At 46.2% G+C, this 18,806-nt stretch overlaps 1 protein-coding gene across 2 annotated transcripts in view; it reads left to right on the top strand.

The window, feature by feature from the left end:
• Positions 1–18,806, top strand: part of LOC115203312 (sodium-dependent noradrenaline transporter-like) — a 116,785-nt gene that overhangs the window by 77,174 nt on the left and 20,805 nt on the right. For both annotated transcript variants that reach the window (XM_029767891.1, XM_029767890.1), the window contains exons 5-7: positions 3,545–3,683; positions 6,179–6,313; positions 7,111–7,214. In XM_029767891.1, coding sequence (XP_029623751.1) covers positions 3,545–3,683; positions 6,179–6,313; positions 7,111–7,214 — 378 coding nt within the window. The remainder of the gene's footprint in view (positions 1–3,544; positions 3,684–6,178; positions 6,314–7,110; positions 7,215–18,806) is intronic.

Raw genomic sequence — 18,806 nt, 5'->3', positions numbered from 1 at the left:
TATCAGCATAATCACAGAGAGAGGCTGCCCGCCAGATCGAATCGCCTCGCTAGCCCACCGTTCAAACAGACAGAGAGGAGGAATCAGAAACAGATAATGAAGTTAAAGGGTGGATTTTTTAAAAGTGCAGCCCTTAGACAGCTGTTTCTCTGATGAATAGGATGGGTGTTATTTTGATGTATTTTATTTACCGTAATTTCCGGACTATAGAGCGCACCTGAATATAAGCCGCACCCACTGAATTGTAAAAAAAGTATTATTTTGAACATAAATAAGCCGCACATGTCTATAAGCCGCAGGTGTCTACCAGTACATTGAAACAAATGAACTTTACACAGGCTTTAACGAAACACGGCTTGTAACAAAAATAAATAGGCTTTAACGAAACACGGCTTGTAACAAAAATAAATAGGCTTTAACGAAACACGGCTTGTAACAAAAATAAATAGGCTTTAACGAAACACGGCTTGTAACAAAAATAAATAGGCTTTAACGAAACACGGCTTGTAACAAAATTAAATAGGCTTTAACGAAACACGGCTTGTAACAAAAAATAAAAAATTAGCAGTAAGCTTTAGTTGTCTTTTTGCACTGAGTCAATTCCTCACGCTGCTGTTTCCAACGTCTTATCATCGACTCATTAAGACCAAGCTCCCGTGCAGCAGCTCTATTTCCTTTTCCAACAGCCAGATCAATCGCCTTCAACTTGAAAGCTGCATCATATGCATTTCTCCGTGTCTTTGCCATGATAAGGGTGACAAAATGACTACCGTAATCAGAATGATGGGAAGTTTGAGAGCGCTCGATTTAATCTAAACAGTAAACAAAAAAGTTGTTTGACCTTAACCCGTTCGGCAATTTCATTGGTCTAATGAAAACTTCATGCCGCCAAAAACCTGAGCACGTCACAGAATGTTTTTTGGAAGAAAAAAAATTGAAAGCGGGAAAAATCCATATATTAGCCGCGTCATTGTTTAAGCCATAAGGTTCAAAGCGTGGGAAAAAAGTTGCGGCTTATAGTCCGGAAATTACGGTAACCTTTATTTAACTAGGCAAGTGAACATAGTATTAGGGAAAGGGGGATACCTAGTCAGTTAAGAACAAATTGTTATTTACAATGATGGCCTACCAAAAGGCAAAAGGCCTGCGGGGACGGGGGCTGGGATTAAAAATACAAATATAGGACAACACACACATCACGACAAGAGAGACACCACAACACTACACAAAGAGACCTAAGACAACAACATAGCATGGCAGCAACACATGACAACAACTTTGAGAGCTCCAGATAGAGACAGCAGACAAAACATCAGGTCTTGAGGAGACCCTAAAGATCATGTTGTCTTGGATATGAGCTTCATGGTGAGCATAATTCTGGCCTGGCTCTTTGTTGTCGGTTCCATGGAGTCCCACATCTCTCTCCCCAATGGTGATGAGCCCTCGGCTGGGCTGAACACTGAGCCTCAGGCCTGTTTCAAAGACTGGAAGATGAAGAAACAAGCAGCCATCAACCCGCTCCTCAGAGAGCTATGATTACCTGGTTTTTAAATGCCGTGTTTTCAAAGCAGAAACAAACCATCTGTCATCTCGATGTAAACTTAAATCGTTTTAGGGCACCCTCTGCGATTAGAATGAGATCAGATGTCCCATAATACTGTCCACTTGTGATGACTCACGTTTACTCCTTCCTCCTTACTCAGTTTAGAAGAAGAGGGAAAAAACACATGGCCGTTCTCGTTAGAGGTCAATATTGGTCAATACCGTTGATCATTTAAACACTATGACCTCTGACCCCTGCTTCCCTTTGAGCAAGGCAGTGTCTTTAAATGGCACCCATTCCCTTATATAGTGCACAGCTTTTGACCAAATCCCTATGGTCCCTGGACAAAAGTAGTGCACTATAGGGAATAGGGTGCCACTTGAGATGCAGAGCAGGAACGGGATGCTCCCTAATATCGCTGAGCTGGAAGTTGATCCAGATCCGCTGTCAGTCCGGTCAGTCCGGTGGGACTCAGAGCAGGTGTGGCTCAGTATGCCTGTCCTGGGAAGATCCGAGAATGATCTGGGAATGAGGAGATAGATAGCAGGAAACAATATTTATGTAGGGAAGGATGAGACACCATTTGTCTTCCTGCCGTCTCCCCTCTTTTATTTATGTTCCGGTAAAGCACTTGAACCTTTGAGCGCCCCTTCAACTGAGAGTAGTAGACAGAGTGCTTTGAGGGGAATGGCTCCCAAGAGGGTTGACAAAGTCTGTTATTAAAACCTCTAGCTGCCAAGGTCTTTGAAAGAGTGTGAGAGAGTGGGTGTGTGTGCATGCATGCGTGCTTTCGTGCATGTTAAGAGTAGAAAATATTTTCTCAGGTACTCCAAACCCAGAGTCCTTCATTCTTCCCTCGTGATTCTGTTAGCTAGATGATTGAATGGATACAGAACAAATGTTGAGATAAAAGTTAGTAACTTTGCTTCTCATTCTTAAGTTATTTGATTTAATGAGCAGTAACAGTAAGCTTGTGGAATGGTTAGTTCAATGATGAATGTATAGATGCTGTGACTGGGTTTTAACACCTCTAAATCAGTGGTTCTCAACTGGTTTTGCCTCAGGAACCAAATTGAACCAGGTTGTCTCTGTCGCGACCCAATATTCACATCGTGAAAAAGAATCGCCAAAATACAATCTGGAAAACTATTTTTAATGCTATATTGATATTAAATGTGGCAATTATATGACAAGTGAACAACATTCCCACCTCAATCATTGTCAATAATTACATTTTGTCCATATTCATGTTAATAGTCTCACTGGCTTGAGACCACAAAATCAACCAGAATACTGCTGCTAATAGCTCTTTATTGAAAATACTGTGATTGAAGAAAAATTGTTGAGATTATTTAAAAAAGTTAAGTTCATTATCATTTCTACACACTTTCTACCTGATTGAAGTGGTTTAAGTTCAGACTGGAGTAAATGGTGTGTAGATGACTGACTGTTGGGTGTTGTCAGAATCCTGTCCTCCCTTAGAGCAGGTGACTCCCCTCGCTCTTCTCAGGGTCAGACAGGGACTGTTCATGTGTTGAGTCTATCCTAGCTGAGTCATAGCCTGGGTGGATCCACCATACAAACACAGCACTCTCTGGGGGCTGGCCAGGGAAAAGAGAATACTGCGGGTAGCCTGCAATATAGCCTTATACTAATAAGGCATGTCTATCTTCCTATCTTTTTCTTTGTGTTTTATGAGGTATCTATGCTGTGGACAGTTTGGTCATGAATCTGGGTCTAAATGAAGTTGGGTGTGTTGTTGGAGAATGTGTGTGGTCTGGGTGTGTTACACATGTCATCCTCCACACCACTGTCTTGTTAAGTATGTGGATGCTTCCAGATTCTACACCCTTTTCCAGAAGTACACACTTTCAGATTCTCCGTCATTGATTTAAAAGCACAGGGTTGGTGTAAGCATTGGCCATGTGAAAGTGTGCAAAGGACACTACGGTAGAAGCTTGTAGAATCGGGACTCAGCCTTAGTGTGTGTGTGTTCTCCAGGCGTGGCGTACTCCACCTCCATGAGAGCAGGGGGATCCAGGACCTGGGCATGCCTCGCTGGGAGCTGGTCCTCTGTCTGGTGGCTGTGGTCTTTCTTCTCTACTTCAGCCTCTGGAAGGGCGTCAAGTCCTCCGGCAAGGTACTGCTGACACACTGTGCTGTACCCTACCGCTTACACACTCCTACTGTAGTACAACACTGTAACGCTCGCCATAGAGAGGGGACCATGATGCAGCGTGGCACGTGTTCATGATTTTTTATTTGAATCAAACAAACACTCTAACAAAAATAACAAAGGGAAAACGAAGGCGCACAGTTCTGTCAGGTACAGAAAACTAAACAGAAAACAACTACCCACAAACACAGGTGTGAAAAGGCTGCCTAAGTATGATTCCTAATCAGAGACAACGATAGACAGTTGTCTCTGATTAGAAACCATACTCGGCCAACACACACTCCTACTGTAGTACAACACACACTCCTACTGTAGTACAACACACACTCCTACTGTAGTACAACACACACTCCTACTGTAGTACAACACACACTCCTACTGTAGTACAACACACACTCCTACTGTAGTACAACACACACTCCTACTGTAATATAACACACACTCCTACTGTAATACCACACTGCTACTGTAATATAACATGATCTCACAGCAATAATGAGTAATCTGTAATGTTATGTTGTCCAGGTGGTGTATTGAACACTACTGTACACTCTTAGAAATAAAGGTGCTATCTAGAACCATAAAGGGTTCTTCGGCTGTCCCCATAGGATAAGCCTTTGAAGAAATGTGTTTGGTTGCAGGTAGACGCTCTTATCCAGAGCGGCTTACAATTAGTGCCTTCATCTTAAGATAGCTAGGTGAGACAACCACATATCACAGTCGTAGCTTGCACATTTTCCCTCAGTAAAGTGGCTATCAGCAAAATCAGTGATGGTAGGAAAAGACAGGTGCAGGTAGTCATGTATCTAATGTTCTGTGTTGTGTTGTGTCCAGGTGGTGTATTGAACACTACTGTTGTCATGTATCTAATGTTCTGTGTTGTGTTGTGTCCAGGTGGTGTATTGAACACTACTGTTGTCATGTATCTAATGTTCTGTGTTGTGTTGTGTCCAGGTGGTGTATTGAACACTACTGTTGTCATGTATCTAATGTTCTGTGTTGTGTTTTGTCCAGGTGGTGTATTGAACACTACTGTTGTCATGTAGCTAATGTTCTGTGTTGTGTTGTGTCCAGGTGGTGTATTGAACACTACTGTTGTCATGTATCTAATGTTCTGTGTTGTGTTGTGTCCAGGTGGTGTATTGAACACTACTGTTGTCATGTATCTAATGTTCTGTGTTGTGTTGTGTCCAGGTGGTGTATTGAACACTACTGTTGTCATGTATCTAATGTTCTGTGTTGTGTTGTGTCCAGGTGGTGTATTGAACACTACTGTTGTCATGTATCTAATGTTCTGTGTTGTGTTGTGTCCAGGTGGTGTATTGAACACTACTGTTGTCATGTATCTAATGTTCTGTGTTGTGTTGTGTCCAGGTGGTGTATTGAACACTACTGTTGTCATGTATCTAATGTTCTGTGTTGTGTTGTGTCCAGGTGGTGTATTGAACACTACTGTTGTCATGTAGCTAATGTTCTGTGTTGTGTTGTGTCCAGGTGGTGTATTGAACACTACTGTTGTCATGTATCTAATGTTCTGTGTTGTGTTTTGTCCAGGTGGTGTATTGAACACTACTGTTGTCATGTAGCTAATGTTCTGTGTTGTGTTGTGTCCAGGTGATGTATTGAACACTACTGTTGTCATGTATCTAATGTTCTGTGTTGTGTTGTGTCCAGGTGGTGTATTGAACACTACTGTTGTCATGTATCTAATGTTCTGTGTTGTGTTGTGTCCAGGTGGTGTATTGAACACTACTGTTGTCATGTATCTAATGTTCTGTGTTGTGTTGTGTCCAGGTGGTGTATTGAACACTACTGTTGTCATGTAGCTAATGTTCTGTGTTGTGTTGTGTCCAGGTGGTGTATTGAACACTACTGTGGTCATGTAGCTAATGTTCTGTGTTGTGTTGTGTCCAGGTGGTGTATTGAACACTACTGTTGTCATGTATCTAATGTTCTGTGTTGTGTTGTGTCCAGGTGGTGTATTGAACACTACTGTTGTCATGTAGCTAATGTTCTGTGTTGTGTTGTGTTGTGTCCAGGTGGTGTATTGAACACTACTGTTGTCATGTATCTAATGTTCTGTGTTGTGTTTTGTCCAGGTGGTGTATTGAACACTACTGTGGTCATGTAGCTAATGTTCTGTGTTGTGTTGTGTCCAGGTGGTGTATTGAACACTACTGTTGTCATGTAGCTAATGTTCTGTGTTGTGTTGTGTCCAGGTGGTGTATTGAACACTACTGTTGTCATGTATCTAATGTTCTGTGTTGTGTTTTGTCCAGGTGGTGTATTGAACACTACTGTTGTCAAGTATCTAATGTTCTGTGTTGTGTTGTGTCCAGGTGGTGTATTGAACACTACTGTTGTCATGTATCTAATGTTTTGTGTTGTGTTGTGTCCAGGTGGTGTATTGAACACTACTGTTGTCATGTAGCTAATGTTCTGTGTTGTGTTGTGTCCAGGTGGTGTACATCACGGCCACCATGCCCTATGTGGTGCTGTTCGTCCTGCTGATCAGAGGCATCACTCTGCCAGGGGCTATGGACGGCATACGGGCCTACCTCCACATCGACTTTAAACAACTCAACGACCCCAAGGTCAGACAGGTCTTCAGAGTACAATACAGTGTTTTACTGAAATTAGGGATGCAATATTTCCAATAACTTACAAAATTCCCAGGTTCCTGGAATCAAGAGAGAATTAACTAGAAATCTGGGATCCACCGAACAAGATTTCTTAAAACCTGGGAATTTTGGAAAAGATACAAGAATTTGTAAACCCTTTTACTGAGAGACACAGCCTCAGAGTGCAGGACAGTGTTACTGCTATAGCTCCCATAGTCGCGTCCAATATGGAAATAAATGTAATTAACTAATTTAGAAACCAAAACATGTGTTAGCTGTTTTTGTAAACAGAGTGGAGGGATAAAAAGATTGGAATAAAAAATCTGGGAGGTCGTGATTTCGCATAATATGCCATATTCAATATAGAATGCAGTAAATGAACGGTAAGGAGCTCTTTTTGAAAACATGGCCAAGGAATCATATCAGAGACGAGATTATTTGGAGCCAATAGTCAGTAGATAGTCAGTACTCAGGAGAGATTCTGTCAAATGTAGTGCTCTTCTCTGTATCGTACTGTAATGCTATGGGCCCTTTGAGGACAAAATCTTTTTATTTATTTATATTTATCTTTTTTTAAGGAGTGGGGCAGTTTCTTAATTTCTTCGCTTGATTGAAGAGATAGTAAAGTGTTGGAAAGATGGAGGATAGGGGAAGGGTGAGTCAAAGTGCAGTGGGCCAGGGTCAGAGGCTGTAACCTCTGGATCACACAGGCCACGAAGACAAATCTTTGAGAGCAACACATAAAGTATCTTTCTATGTTCCTGCTGTAGGTGTGGATTGATGCTGCTACCCAGATCTTCTACTCCTTGGGAGCTGGCTTTGGAGTGCTCATTGCATTTGCCAGCTACAATAAATTTGACAACAACTGTTACAGGTAAGACGTATTACTGTGTTGATATCACGGTGCTGTCCTCAGTGCTTCTCTATCATGACCTTACAAGGCTTACATGACCTTCTATAACCCGTAACCAGGCAACGAGATAGAACAGATCCTGTGCTTTGTTTAGTTCTCTTTAGGTTTATCTTTCCTGTTTTAACTGGACAGAAAGGTGATGTGTATCAGGCCAGTGGACCTTCTGGCTTGGAGCTAACAGGATAAGTGCAGGCCATGCTAGGCCAGATGATGGCTGTCGCCATAGGCAGTGTTACCTTCCCTGCCATTCTGTCGTCCTCTAAACCCCTCACAGAGAAACAGACATTAGACTGTGGGGTCTGCTGTTCCTTGTCATCAATAATAGGTTCCTGTGAAAGTGGAGAGGTGGGTGCTGCTATCAGACCCATTCTGCTTTTAAAAACACGTGTGTAGATATATGGTCTTGTTTGTATTCCAGCTGTGTTTGTGTATGTACAGTATGTATGTCTCGCTGGCTGCAGTGGTAACTGTACAGTAATGTTTGTCCATGGACCATTGTCCACCCATTCTATAGACCAATTTCCCAGCCGCATCATGAAAAGTTACATGCGCAGGTTCGCACCAGGCTTGTTTACATTGAAGTGAATATGACCACATCCAACTTCAGACGCAGCTCATGTATTCAGATAGTTATCATCTACAACATCACAGATGTCATCAGAGGATTGATTACTTATCAAACTTTCAAGCCAGCAAGGCAAGGTAAAATATCACAAGTAGAGCTAGATAAAGACAGAAGAATAATATACTTGTTGAACACAGCTAATTAGCTATAGCCATCAGTCATGTGTTTTTTTATGGTCATCACTCAGACTGTTAAGTTTGTCAAGGTGTATAGCTATCTGCTACAAATCTGTAGGAAACGTTATGAATTTCCCACCTAAGAAACATATGGTTCTCAGAACAGTATGTGCTAACTGGGTGTCCTGCATCATTCACAGAACATTGTGGGAAGGTTGTATACAAAATTACTATAGGACTACCACGCTCTCACCAAGGTCTCGGAAACATAGGGTTCTCAGAACGTTATGTGTTAGCTGGGTAGTCTTATTGTAGTGTGACGCTGTACAGCCAATTGAATTTCCCACTTTCCCACTAGATTACTTGTCTTGATCTAAACACCCAACACAGCTGAAGGCCTCGTGTGCTCAGCTGGGCCATATTTGGGAGCTGAGAGGCTGAATGAGGACTTGTGAAAGTTGGCTGTTACATCCGTAGATATTCTCAAAGGACATCCAAGTGGCTAGCAGCTGGTTGTATTATTCTCCATATTGTACACAGATGGGACGGTTGAGGTCAGACTGTGGTCCATGTTCTCTCGGTCTGTCTGCTGACTGAACGTGGGTTGATGTTTGCTGACTGATCGTGGGTTACTGACCACAAACAGTCTTCAGGCTTTCACCTAGTTTGATTTCCAGGTGGGCCTCAAAGGCTCTCAAACAACATCCTGTCCCTCTGGCATCAAAATGGTTAATTAAAACCAATACAAAATTCTCTTAAAAGGGGCAATCAGCAGTTGATGCATCCATTTTTTGACATAGTAATTAATGATATGTACTCATTGATTCTTGAAGGATATAACTTGTCACATGAGCTTAGTTCAACTGTCATACCCCACCAGAACCCAAAATAAGCTTTGTTTTACTCCAAAGTTTGTAAACAAAGTAAATGTAAACAAACACTATATAGCCTCAAAGCATGGTTTACACTATACATTTGATATCGTGGATGGTCAGTCCTTGAATCCTTAGCTCTGTCTATGAATTTGAGAGAGGTTACATTTCTCCAGCCCCATCCCACAGCTTCTTACCAAAACAGGGGTGGGAGGAACTCTTTTTTTTTATTGTTTCTGTGACGTGGTGAGGTTGGACCCAGGTGCAGAGAAGAGACCAGACAAGGAATCAGTGGTTAAGGATAAACATAATACTTTACTGAGAAACAGTAGCCGCAGGATCACAGTACACTAGAAAAACAACAAACACTAAGTCTCAAATTCACTCAATAAAAGAACACACACACACACACACACACACACACACACACACACACACACACACACACACACACACACACACACACACACACACACACACACACACACACACACACACACACACACACACACACACACACACACACACACACACACACACACACACACACACACACACACACACAGTAAACAATTCAAGCTTCTGCAAAGGACTACAGAAAACACACCTCTTTTAACAGGGACACAATCATGAAATAATAAGACACACCTGAGTCCAATAAAAGTCTCTAGGGCGGTCTCTGCTGCCCTCTGGTGCCAGGAGGAACCATGACAGTACCGTAGTCCTCCCAGTCCACCAGGTACTGCAGGGCAGAGGTGGGACCAAGTCATTGTTTTACAAGTCACAAGTAAGTCTCAAGTCTTAGCACTCAAGTCCCAAGTCAAGACAGGCAAGTCCGAGTCAAGTCTCAAGTCAAGACCGTCAAGTATCAAGTCAAGTCCTAAACTTTGAGTTTCGAGTCCTAAACAAGTCATAATGTGCTCTTCACCAAATGTAATACCATTTCATAATTTTAACAAGAGTAATAGTATATTTCATTTACGCAAATCATGAATGCTTTTAAAAATATCTATATATTTCTTACTTTCCAAATAAACATTATATTTCCATGGAAATACATGGGTAGCCATGAGATATTGAATGGTCCTATGTAGCGTAGAGCGAGCTTCCGCGAGTCCAACTTTAAGGGAAGATCACAGGTGGACAGCCACACCCGTTGAACCGGTCGGAGGAGTTGAAGAGGTATTCAGTGCCAGTTTTCCTGATGTTGGTGTCGGGCAGAAGAGTGGAGCAAGGAGGATCGCACTCTGATCCAGATATGGTGACATCGTTGTTCAGGAAATAGGGGGCGGCGAACCCGAACTGACACTCAAATGGCGAGTTCAGCAGTGTGTTATGCGCATACTCTGCCCAGACGAGGAACTTGCTCCAGTTGCTGGTTGGCCCGCTCAGTTTTCCCATTCGACTGAGGGTGGAACCCCGAGGAGAGACTCGCCGATGCCCCCAACGGGGAACAGAAGGCCTTACATTACCATACAACAAACTGAGGCCCACGATCTGAGACAATGTTCGGGGGAATTCTGTGTAGTCGAAAGACATGGATAATCACGAGATCAGCGGTCTCCTTCACTGAAGGCATCTTGGGTAAGGCGATGAAATGGGCTGCCTTGGAGAACCGATCGACCACCACCAGGATAGTGGTAAGCCCTTGAGATGGAGTTAACCCTGTGATAAAATCTACAGACAGATGAGACCAGGGCCGGCTGGCGATAGGTAGAGGTTGGAGCAACCCGGCCGGTCGCTGACGTGAAGACTTGCTTTGGGCACAGATGAAACAGGCCGCAACAAAGGATCTCACATCCTCCATCATGTTGGGCCACCAGAATTTCCGCCTCAGAAACTCCAGTGTCGGATTAACTCTTTGATGCCCAGTTTATTTAGAGGAGAGTCCCCATTGTAGTACTTGGGACCGGGCTGATCGCTGGGGTCAACTCTCCGAGTTGGGCATCTCCGGCGCGGCCCACGCTTGGATTGCGTCCTACCTGACAGGTCGCTCCTACCAGGTGGCGTGGCGAGAATCTGTCTCCGCACCACGTGCTCTCACCACTGGTGTCCCCCAGGGCTCTGTTCTAGGCCCTCTCCTATTCTCGCTATACACCAAGTCACTTGGCTCTGTCATATCCTCACATGGTCTCTCCTATCATTGCTATGCAGACGACACACAATTAATCTTCTCCTTTCCCCCTTCTGATAACCAGGCGGCGAATCGCATCTCTGCATGTCTGGCAGACATATCAGTGTGGATGACGGATCACCACCTCAAGCTGAACCTCGGCAAGACGGAGCTGCTCTTCCTCCCGGGGAAGGACTGCCCGTTCCATGATCTCGCCATCACGGTTGACAACTCCCTTGTGTCCTCCTCCCAGAGTGCTAAGAACCTTGGCGTGATCCTGGACAACACCCTGTCGTTCTCCACTAACATCAAGGCGGTGACCCGATCCTGTAGGTTCATGCTCTACAACATTCGCAGAGTACGACCCTGCCTCGCACAGGAAGCGACGCAGGTCCTAATCCAGGCACTTGTCATCTCCCGTCTGGATTACTGCAACTCGCTGTTGGCTGGGCTCCCTGCCTGTGCCATTAAACCCCTACAACTCATCCAGAACGCCGCAGCCCGTCTGGTGTTCAACCTTCCCAAGTTCTCTCACGTCACCCCGCTCCTCCGCTCTCTCCACTGGCTTCCAGTTGAAGCTCGCATCCACTACAAGACCATGGTGCTTGCCTACGGAGCTGTGAGGGGAAAGGCACCTCCATACCTTCAGGCTCTGATCAGGCCCTACACCCAAACAAGGGCACTGCGTTCATCCACCTCTGGCCTGCTGGCCCCCCTACCTCTGAGGAAGCACGGTTCCCGCTCAGCCCAGTCCAAACTGTTCGCTGCTCTGGCACCCCAATGGTGGAACAAGCTCCCTCACGACGCCAGGACAGTGGAGTCAAACACCACCTTCCGGAGACACCTGAAACCCCACCTCTTTAAGGAATACCTGGGATAGGATAAAGTAATCCTTCTAACCCCCCCCCCCTTAAATGATTTAGATGCACTATTGTAAAGTGGTTGTTCCACTGGATATCATAAGGTGAATGCACCAATTTGTAAGTCGCTCTGGATAAGAGCGTCTGCTAAATGACTTAAATGTAAATGTAAATGGGTCAGGTTCTCGGGTCTGGGCTTGTCGGACCGTGGTCTCAATACTCCATATCACAGGGGCCACAATGTGTGAGCTGGGGATGATGGGCTCGGGATCCCTCAACTCGTTGGAGACATCATGTTGGAGCGACAGGGCATTTGCCTTCTGATTCTTGGATAGGCTAGTGTAAAATCAAACCTGTTAAAAAACAGAGCCCACCTAGCCTGGCAAGTGTTCAACCTCTTGGCTTCTTGGAGGGGTGGAGGGGTGGAGACCAAGTTCTTATGGTCCGTCCAGATCATGAAAGGATGAGGTGCCCTCTCCAACCAGTGTCTCCACCCCTCAAGAGCCCACTTAATTAGCCAAGAGCTCCCGGTTGCCTACATCGTAGTTGCGTTCCGCTGGCGAGAACCATTTGGAGAAATAGGCGCATGGGTGCAGTTTCTTGTCCTCCTTGTTCCGCTGTGAAAGGACCGCCCCTGCTCCGGTGTCCTAGGCGTCCACCTCCACCACAAAGGGACGAGTCGGATCAGGATGAATGAGGATGGGTCCAGAGGTGAAACGTCCCTTGATCTCCATGAATGCCCTGTCATCCTCGGGGTCCAGCAAAAACGGGTCTGGGACTTGCGGGTTAGGACCGTGAGAGGCTCTGCACCCGCACCAAAGTTGTATGTAAAGCGCCTGTAAAAATTGGAAAACCCAAGGAACCGCTGGACCTGCTTGAGTGAGGTGGGACGGGGCCAGTTAGCGACCGCCTCAATGTTCCATTTGGACGCCTGTGGTAGAGATAATGTGACCCAGGAAGGAATCCTGGGATACGTGGAACTCACACTTCTCTATCTTGACATATAGTGGACTCTGCAGGAGGTGTCTCAGGACTTGGCGGACGTGCAGTATGTGTTCCGGAAGGGTCTTGCAGAAAATCAAGATGTCATTGAGGTTAACAAAGACGAATCGATTCAACATATCCCTCAGGGTGTCATTGACCAATGCTTGAAAGACTGCCGGTGAGTTCGATAATCTGAAGGGCATGACTAAATACTCATAGTGGCCACTAGGGGTGTTAAAGGCAGTCTTCCATTCATCTCCCTCCCTGATTCTCACCAGATTGTAAGCGTTGCGGAGGTCCAGTTTGGTGAAGAATTGGGACCCTTGGACCAACTCCAATGCGGAGGACATCACGGATAGGGAGTAACAATTTTTGATTGTAATCTGGTTCAGCCCTCTGTAGTCGATGCAGGGGATGCAGGCCTCCATCCTTCTTACATCCACCAGCAGGGGGTGTAGAGGGACGATTGAAACCTGCCTCCAGCGACTCCCAGATGTAATTGTTCATGACTGCTGCTTCAGGGGTCGAGAGGGAATACAGACGACCCCGGGGAGCCTTCGTGCATGCGCCTGTCACGCTCCTGTGGGCTCAGACGTGTGCGACCCAGATGCATGGGATCCTCCATGCTGGGCTCGGTGGCCTTGGGGTGCTCAGGAAACCGGAATTCTGGAGTGGTGTCAAAAGGGGGCTGTCTCCCCATTCCCGGTTGTCAATCCTGATTGGTAGTGTTTTCAGGGACTCGAGGTCCTCTCCTAGTTCCTGAGCGGGCAGTTCATCTTTGATGGAGTTAGACAGACCCTGGTGGAAAGCGGTAACCAGTGCCTCCGTATTCCACCCACTCTCGGCGGCGAGGATTTGGAACTCAATGGCCCCTTGGCGGAGGTTGAACAGTAGGCTGGCCACTTCTCGTCCGGCAGACTGGGTGGTTGAAGACTCATCGCAGCTTGGCAGTGAAGGCTACTACGGATCTGCAAGATGGTGGCTGCTGTTCCCACACCGCCATTGCCCATACCAGGGCTTTGCTCGAGAGTAGAGTGATGATATAGGTGATCATGGCCCGATCGGTGTGGAACGAGGAGGACTGTAGCTCGAACACCAGAGTACACTGAGTGAGAAACCCCTTGCATCCTCCCGGGTGACCGTCATACCGCTCAGGGGCTTGGGTTCCCGGTGCAGGTTCCCTGGAGGAACCACGACGACGTCTGTAGCACTGGGCGATGAGACCTGTGCATTGGATCCTCCTGGGTTGGGGGCGTGCCATGGTTGGAGGGACTCGGCAAGTACCAGAAGGTTCCCGGAGATTTGGGAGAGCTGTTCTTGCTGCCGTCCTAACAGTGCTCCTTGGTGGGCTACCACATTCCGGATCTGGGAGATCTCTGCTGGGTTCATGTGGCAGAAGCTTGCTGTGATGTGGTGAGGTTGGACCCAGGGCTTGGTGGTGGGGTGGGGGGTTACGGCCCCTTCGTTCTTCTGTCTTCTAATACCTTGACAAGACCCTCAAGACAAGACCCTCAAGACAAGACCCTCAAGACAAGACCCTCAAGACAAGACCCAAGATATGGTTCCAATACAAATGTTGGTTTAGATTGTCTATGGTTCAAGGAAACAACAGGAAGTCCTATATATATATATATATATATATATATATATATATATATATATATATACTGCTCAAAAAAATAAAGGGAACACTTAAACAACACATCCTAGATCTGATTGAAAGAAATAATCTTATTAAATACTTTTTTCTTTACATAGTTGAATGTGCTGACAACAAAATCACACAAAAATAATTCATGGAAATCCAATTTATCAACCCATGGAGGTCTGGATTTGGAGTCACACTCAAAATTAAAGTGGAAAACCACACAACAGGCTGATCCAACTTTGATGTAATGTCCTTAAAACAAGTCAAAATGAGGCTCAGTAGTGTGTGTGGCCTCCCCATGCCTGTATGACCTCCCTACAACACCTGGGCATGCTCCTGATGAGGTGGCGGATGGTCTCCTGAGGGATCTCCTCCCAGACCAGGACTAAAGCATCCGCCAACTCCTGGACAGTCTGTGGTGCAATGTGGCGTTGGTGGATGGAGCGAGACATGATGTCCCAGATGTGCTCAATTGGATTCAGGTCTGGGGAATGGAATTGCTGACACACTCCAGCCACATAAGGTCTAGCATGGTCTTGCATTAGGAGGAACCCAGGGCCAACCGCACCAGCATATGGTCTCACAAGGGGTCTGAGGATCTCATCTCGGTACCTAATGGCAGTCAGGCTACCTCTGGCGAGCACATGGAGGGCTGTGCGGCCCCCCAAAGAAATGCCACCCCACACCATGACTAACCCACCGCCAAACCGGTCATGCTGGAGGATGTTGCAGGCAGCAGAACGTTCTCCACGGGATCTCCAGACTCTGTCACGTCTGTCACGTGCTCAGTGTGAACCTGCTTTCATCTGTGAAGAGCACAGGGCGCCAGTGGCGAATTTGCCAATCTTGGTGTTCTCTGGCAAATGCCAAACGTCCTGCACGGTGTTGGGCTGTAAGCACAACCCCCACCTGTGGACATCGGGCCCTCATACCACCCTCATGGAGTCTGTTTCTGACCGTTTGAGCAGACACATGCACATTTGTGGCCTGCTGGAGGTCATTTTGCAGGGCTCTGGCAGTGCTTCTCCTGCTCCTCCTTGCACAAAGGCGGAGGTAGCGGTCCTGCTGCTGGGTTGTTGCCCTCCTACGGCCTCCTCCACGTCTCCTGATGTACTGGCCTGTCTCCTGGTAGCGCCTCCATGCTCTGGACATTATGCTGACAGACACAGCAAACCTTCTTGCCACAGCTCGCATTGATGTGCCATCCTGGATGAGCTGCACTACTTGAGCCACTTGTGTGGGTTGTAGACTCCGTCTTATGCTACCACTAGAGTGAAAGCACCGCCAGCATTCAAAAGTGACTAAAACATCACCCAGGAAGCATAGGAACTGAGAAGTCGTCTCTGGTCCCCACCTGCAGAACCACTCCTTTATTGGGGGTGCCTATAATTTCCACCTGTTGTCTATTCCATTTGCACAACAGCATGTGAAATTTATTGTCAATCAGTGTTGCTTCCTAAGTGGACAGTTTGATTTCACAGAAGTGTGATTGACTTGGAGTTACATTGTGTTGTTTAAGTGTTCCCTTTATTTTTTTGAGCAGTGTATATCCAAAATGGCGCAGCAGTCAGAAGTCTTTGTCTTTGTCCTGTCGTGTCCCTTGTATATATCTTTTTAGATATTTTTCTTCGCATATCTTTTACAAATATTTTCCTAAACCACAACTTCTAAATACTCTCCTGCAACCCGCCTCACCCAATGTGGCGTGGATCTGTTTTTTTCTAAAGTATTTCTATTTACTTCGGATCTGGAATACCTCAACTGAAGCTAGCCAGCTAACTACCTACCAGCTATCAGTAAGCAAACCATTGCTAGCGGTCATCAGCTAACCTTTAGCTCGGAAAGCTCTCGCCAGTTCGAATAACGTGACTCAAACCAGAGCATAACGGACCTATTATTATAATTTTTTTCCCCCCATATCCCGGATTCCCACCGCAAACTCTGAACATTTTCATCTGCATCTTCGCAACTAGCTAACCGCAATCCCGGGTGACTACTCCTGGCTAGCGTTTCCATCCCGGAGTAAGCACCAATTAGCCTGAAGCTAGCCCGGCCAGGGCTCCTGTGCTACCACCGAAGCCCACTCCTGGGCTACAATATCCGGACCCCTTCTTCTGCCGGTACGGGGCACGGAACCCCGCCGATCCTCTACGACTGGAATACCGACATAATCTGCCTGAGGATTCCAACAGGCCCCTCAGGCGCGACGTCGGCTACTTGGAACCCTACTAATTCCACAACTGGTCTATCAACGTCACTGTACGAAGAGGCAAAAACAGACTTACCCCCATCACGACGTCCCCCAAAGGCTAACTTGCTAGCCCCGGTCTGCTAACTGCTAGCTTGCTTGCCCCGGTCTGCTAACTGCTAGCTTGCCTGCCCCGGTCTGCTAACTGCTAGCCCCGGTCTGCCAAGTGCTTGCTTGCTAACCCGGTCTGCTAACTGCTAGCTTGCCAGCCCTGGTCTGCTAACTGCTAGCTTGTTTAGCCCCAGCCTACTAACTGTTAGCTTGTAAGCATCGGCCTGCTAATTGTCTGAATCACCGTGACCCCAGTCAGACCAACCACTCACTGGACCCATATGTTCACTTGGCTACGCATGCCTCTCTCTAATATCAATATGCCTCGTCCATTACTATCCTGGTTAGTGATTACTGTCTTATTTCACTGTAGAGCATCTAGCCCTGCTCAATATGCCTTAACCAACCATGTTGTTCCACGTCCTACATATGCGATGACATCACCTGGTTTAAACGTCTCTAGAGACTATATCTCTCTCATAATTACTCAATGCCTAGGTTTACCTCCAATGTACTCACATCCTACCTTACCTTTGTCTGTACACTATGCCTTGAATCTATGCTATCGTGCCCAGAAACCTGCTCCTTTTACTCTCTGTTCCGAACATGCTAGACGGCCAGTTCGTAAAGCCTTTAGCTGTACCCTTATCCTACTTCTCCTCTGTTCCTCTGGTGATGTGGAGGTTAATCCAGGTCCTGCAGTGCCTAGCTCCACTCCCACTCCCCAGGTGCTCTCATTTGTTGACTTCTGTAACCGTAAAAGCCTTGGTTTCATGCATGTTAACATTAGGAGCCTACTCCCTAAGTTTGTTTTACTCACTGCTTTAGCACACTCTGCCAACCCGGATGTCTTAGCCGTGTCTGAATCCTGGCTTAGGAAAACCACCAAAAACCCTGAAATCTCCATCGCTAAAAATAACATTTTCCGCCGCGATACAACTGCCAAAGGGGGGCGGTGTTGCAATCTACTGCGAAGATAACCTGCAGAGTTCTGTATTACTATCCAAGTCTGTACCCAAACAATTTGAGCTTCTACTTCTAAAAATTCTCTCACTGTTGCCACTTGCTATAGACCTCCCTCTGCCCCCAGCTGTGCCCTCGATACCATATGTGAATTGATTGCCCCCCATCTATCTTCTGAGCTCGTGCTACTAGGTGACCTAAACTGGGACATGCTTAACATCCCGGCCATCCTACAATCTAAGCTTGATGCCCTCAATCTCACACAAATTATCAATGAACCTACTAGGTACAACCCCAAATCCGTAAACACGGGCACCCTCATAGATGTCATCCTAACTAACTCGCCCTCCAAATACACCTCTGCTGTTTTTAATCAAGATCTCAGCGATCACTGCCTCATTGCCTGCATCCGTAATGGGTCTGCGACCAAACGACCACCCCTCATCACTGTCAAACGCTCCCTAAAACACTTCTGCGAGCAGGCCTTTCTAATCGACCTGACCGGGGTATCCTGGAATGACATTGACCTCATCCCATCAACAGATGATGCCTGGCTATTCTTTAAAAGTGCCTTCCTCACCATCTTAAATAAGCATGCCCCACTTGAACTAGGAACAGATATAGTCCTTGTTTCACTCCAGACCTGTCTGCCCTTGACCAGCTCAAAAATATCCGTTCTGCATTAGCATCAAATAGCCCCCGTGATACGCAACTTTTCAGGGAAGTTAGGAACAAATATACACAGGCAGTTAGAAAAGCTAAGGCTAGTTTTTCAAACAGAAAATTGCATCCTGTAGTGCTAACTCAAAAAAGTTCTGGGACACTGTAAAGTCCATGGAGAATAAGAGCACCTCCTCCCAGCTGCCCAATGCTCTGAGGCTAGGAAACACTGTTACCACCGATAAATCCACTATAATGGAGAATTTCAATAAGCATTTCTCTACGGCTGGCCATGCTTTCCACCTAGCTACCCCTACCCCGGTCAACTGCCCGGCACCCTCCACAGCAACCCGCCAAAGCCCCCACCATTTCTCCTTCACCCAAATCCAGATAGCTGATGTTCTGAAAGAGCT

Source organism: Salmo trutta, chromosome 12 (genome assembly GCF_901001165.1).
Source record: "Salmo trutta chromosome 12, fSalTru1.1, whole genome shotgun sequence".
In the NCBI taxonomy this organism is placed as follows: Eukaryota; Metazoa; Chordata; class Actinopteri; order Salmoniformes; family Salmonidae; genus Salmo; species Salmo trutta.
Note: the sequence above shows the minus strand (reverse complement) of the source record. Positions and strands in the feature narration are given on the sequence as shown.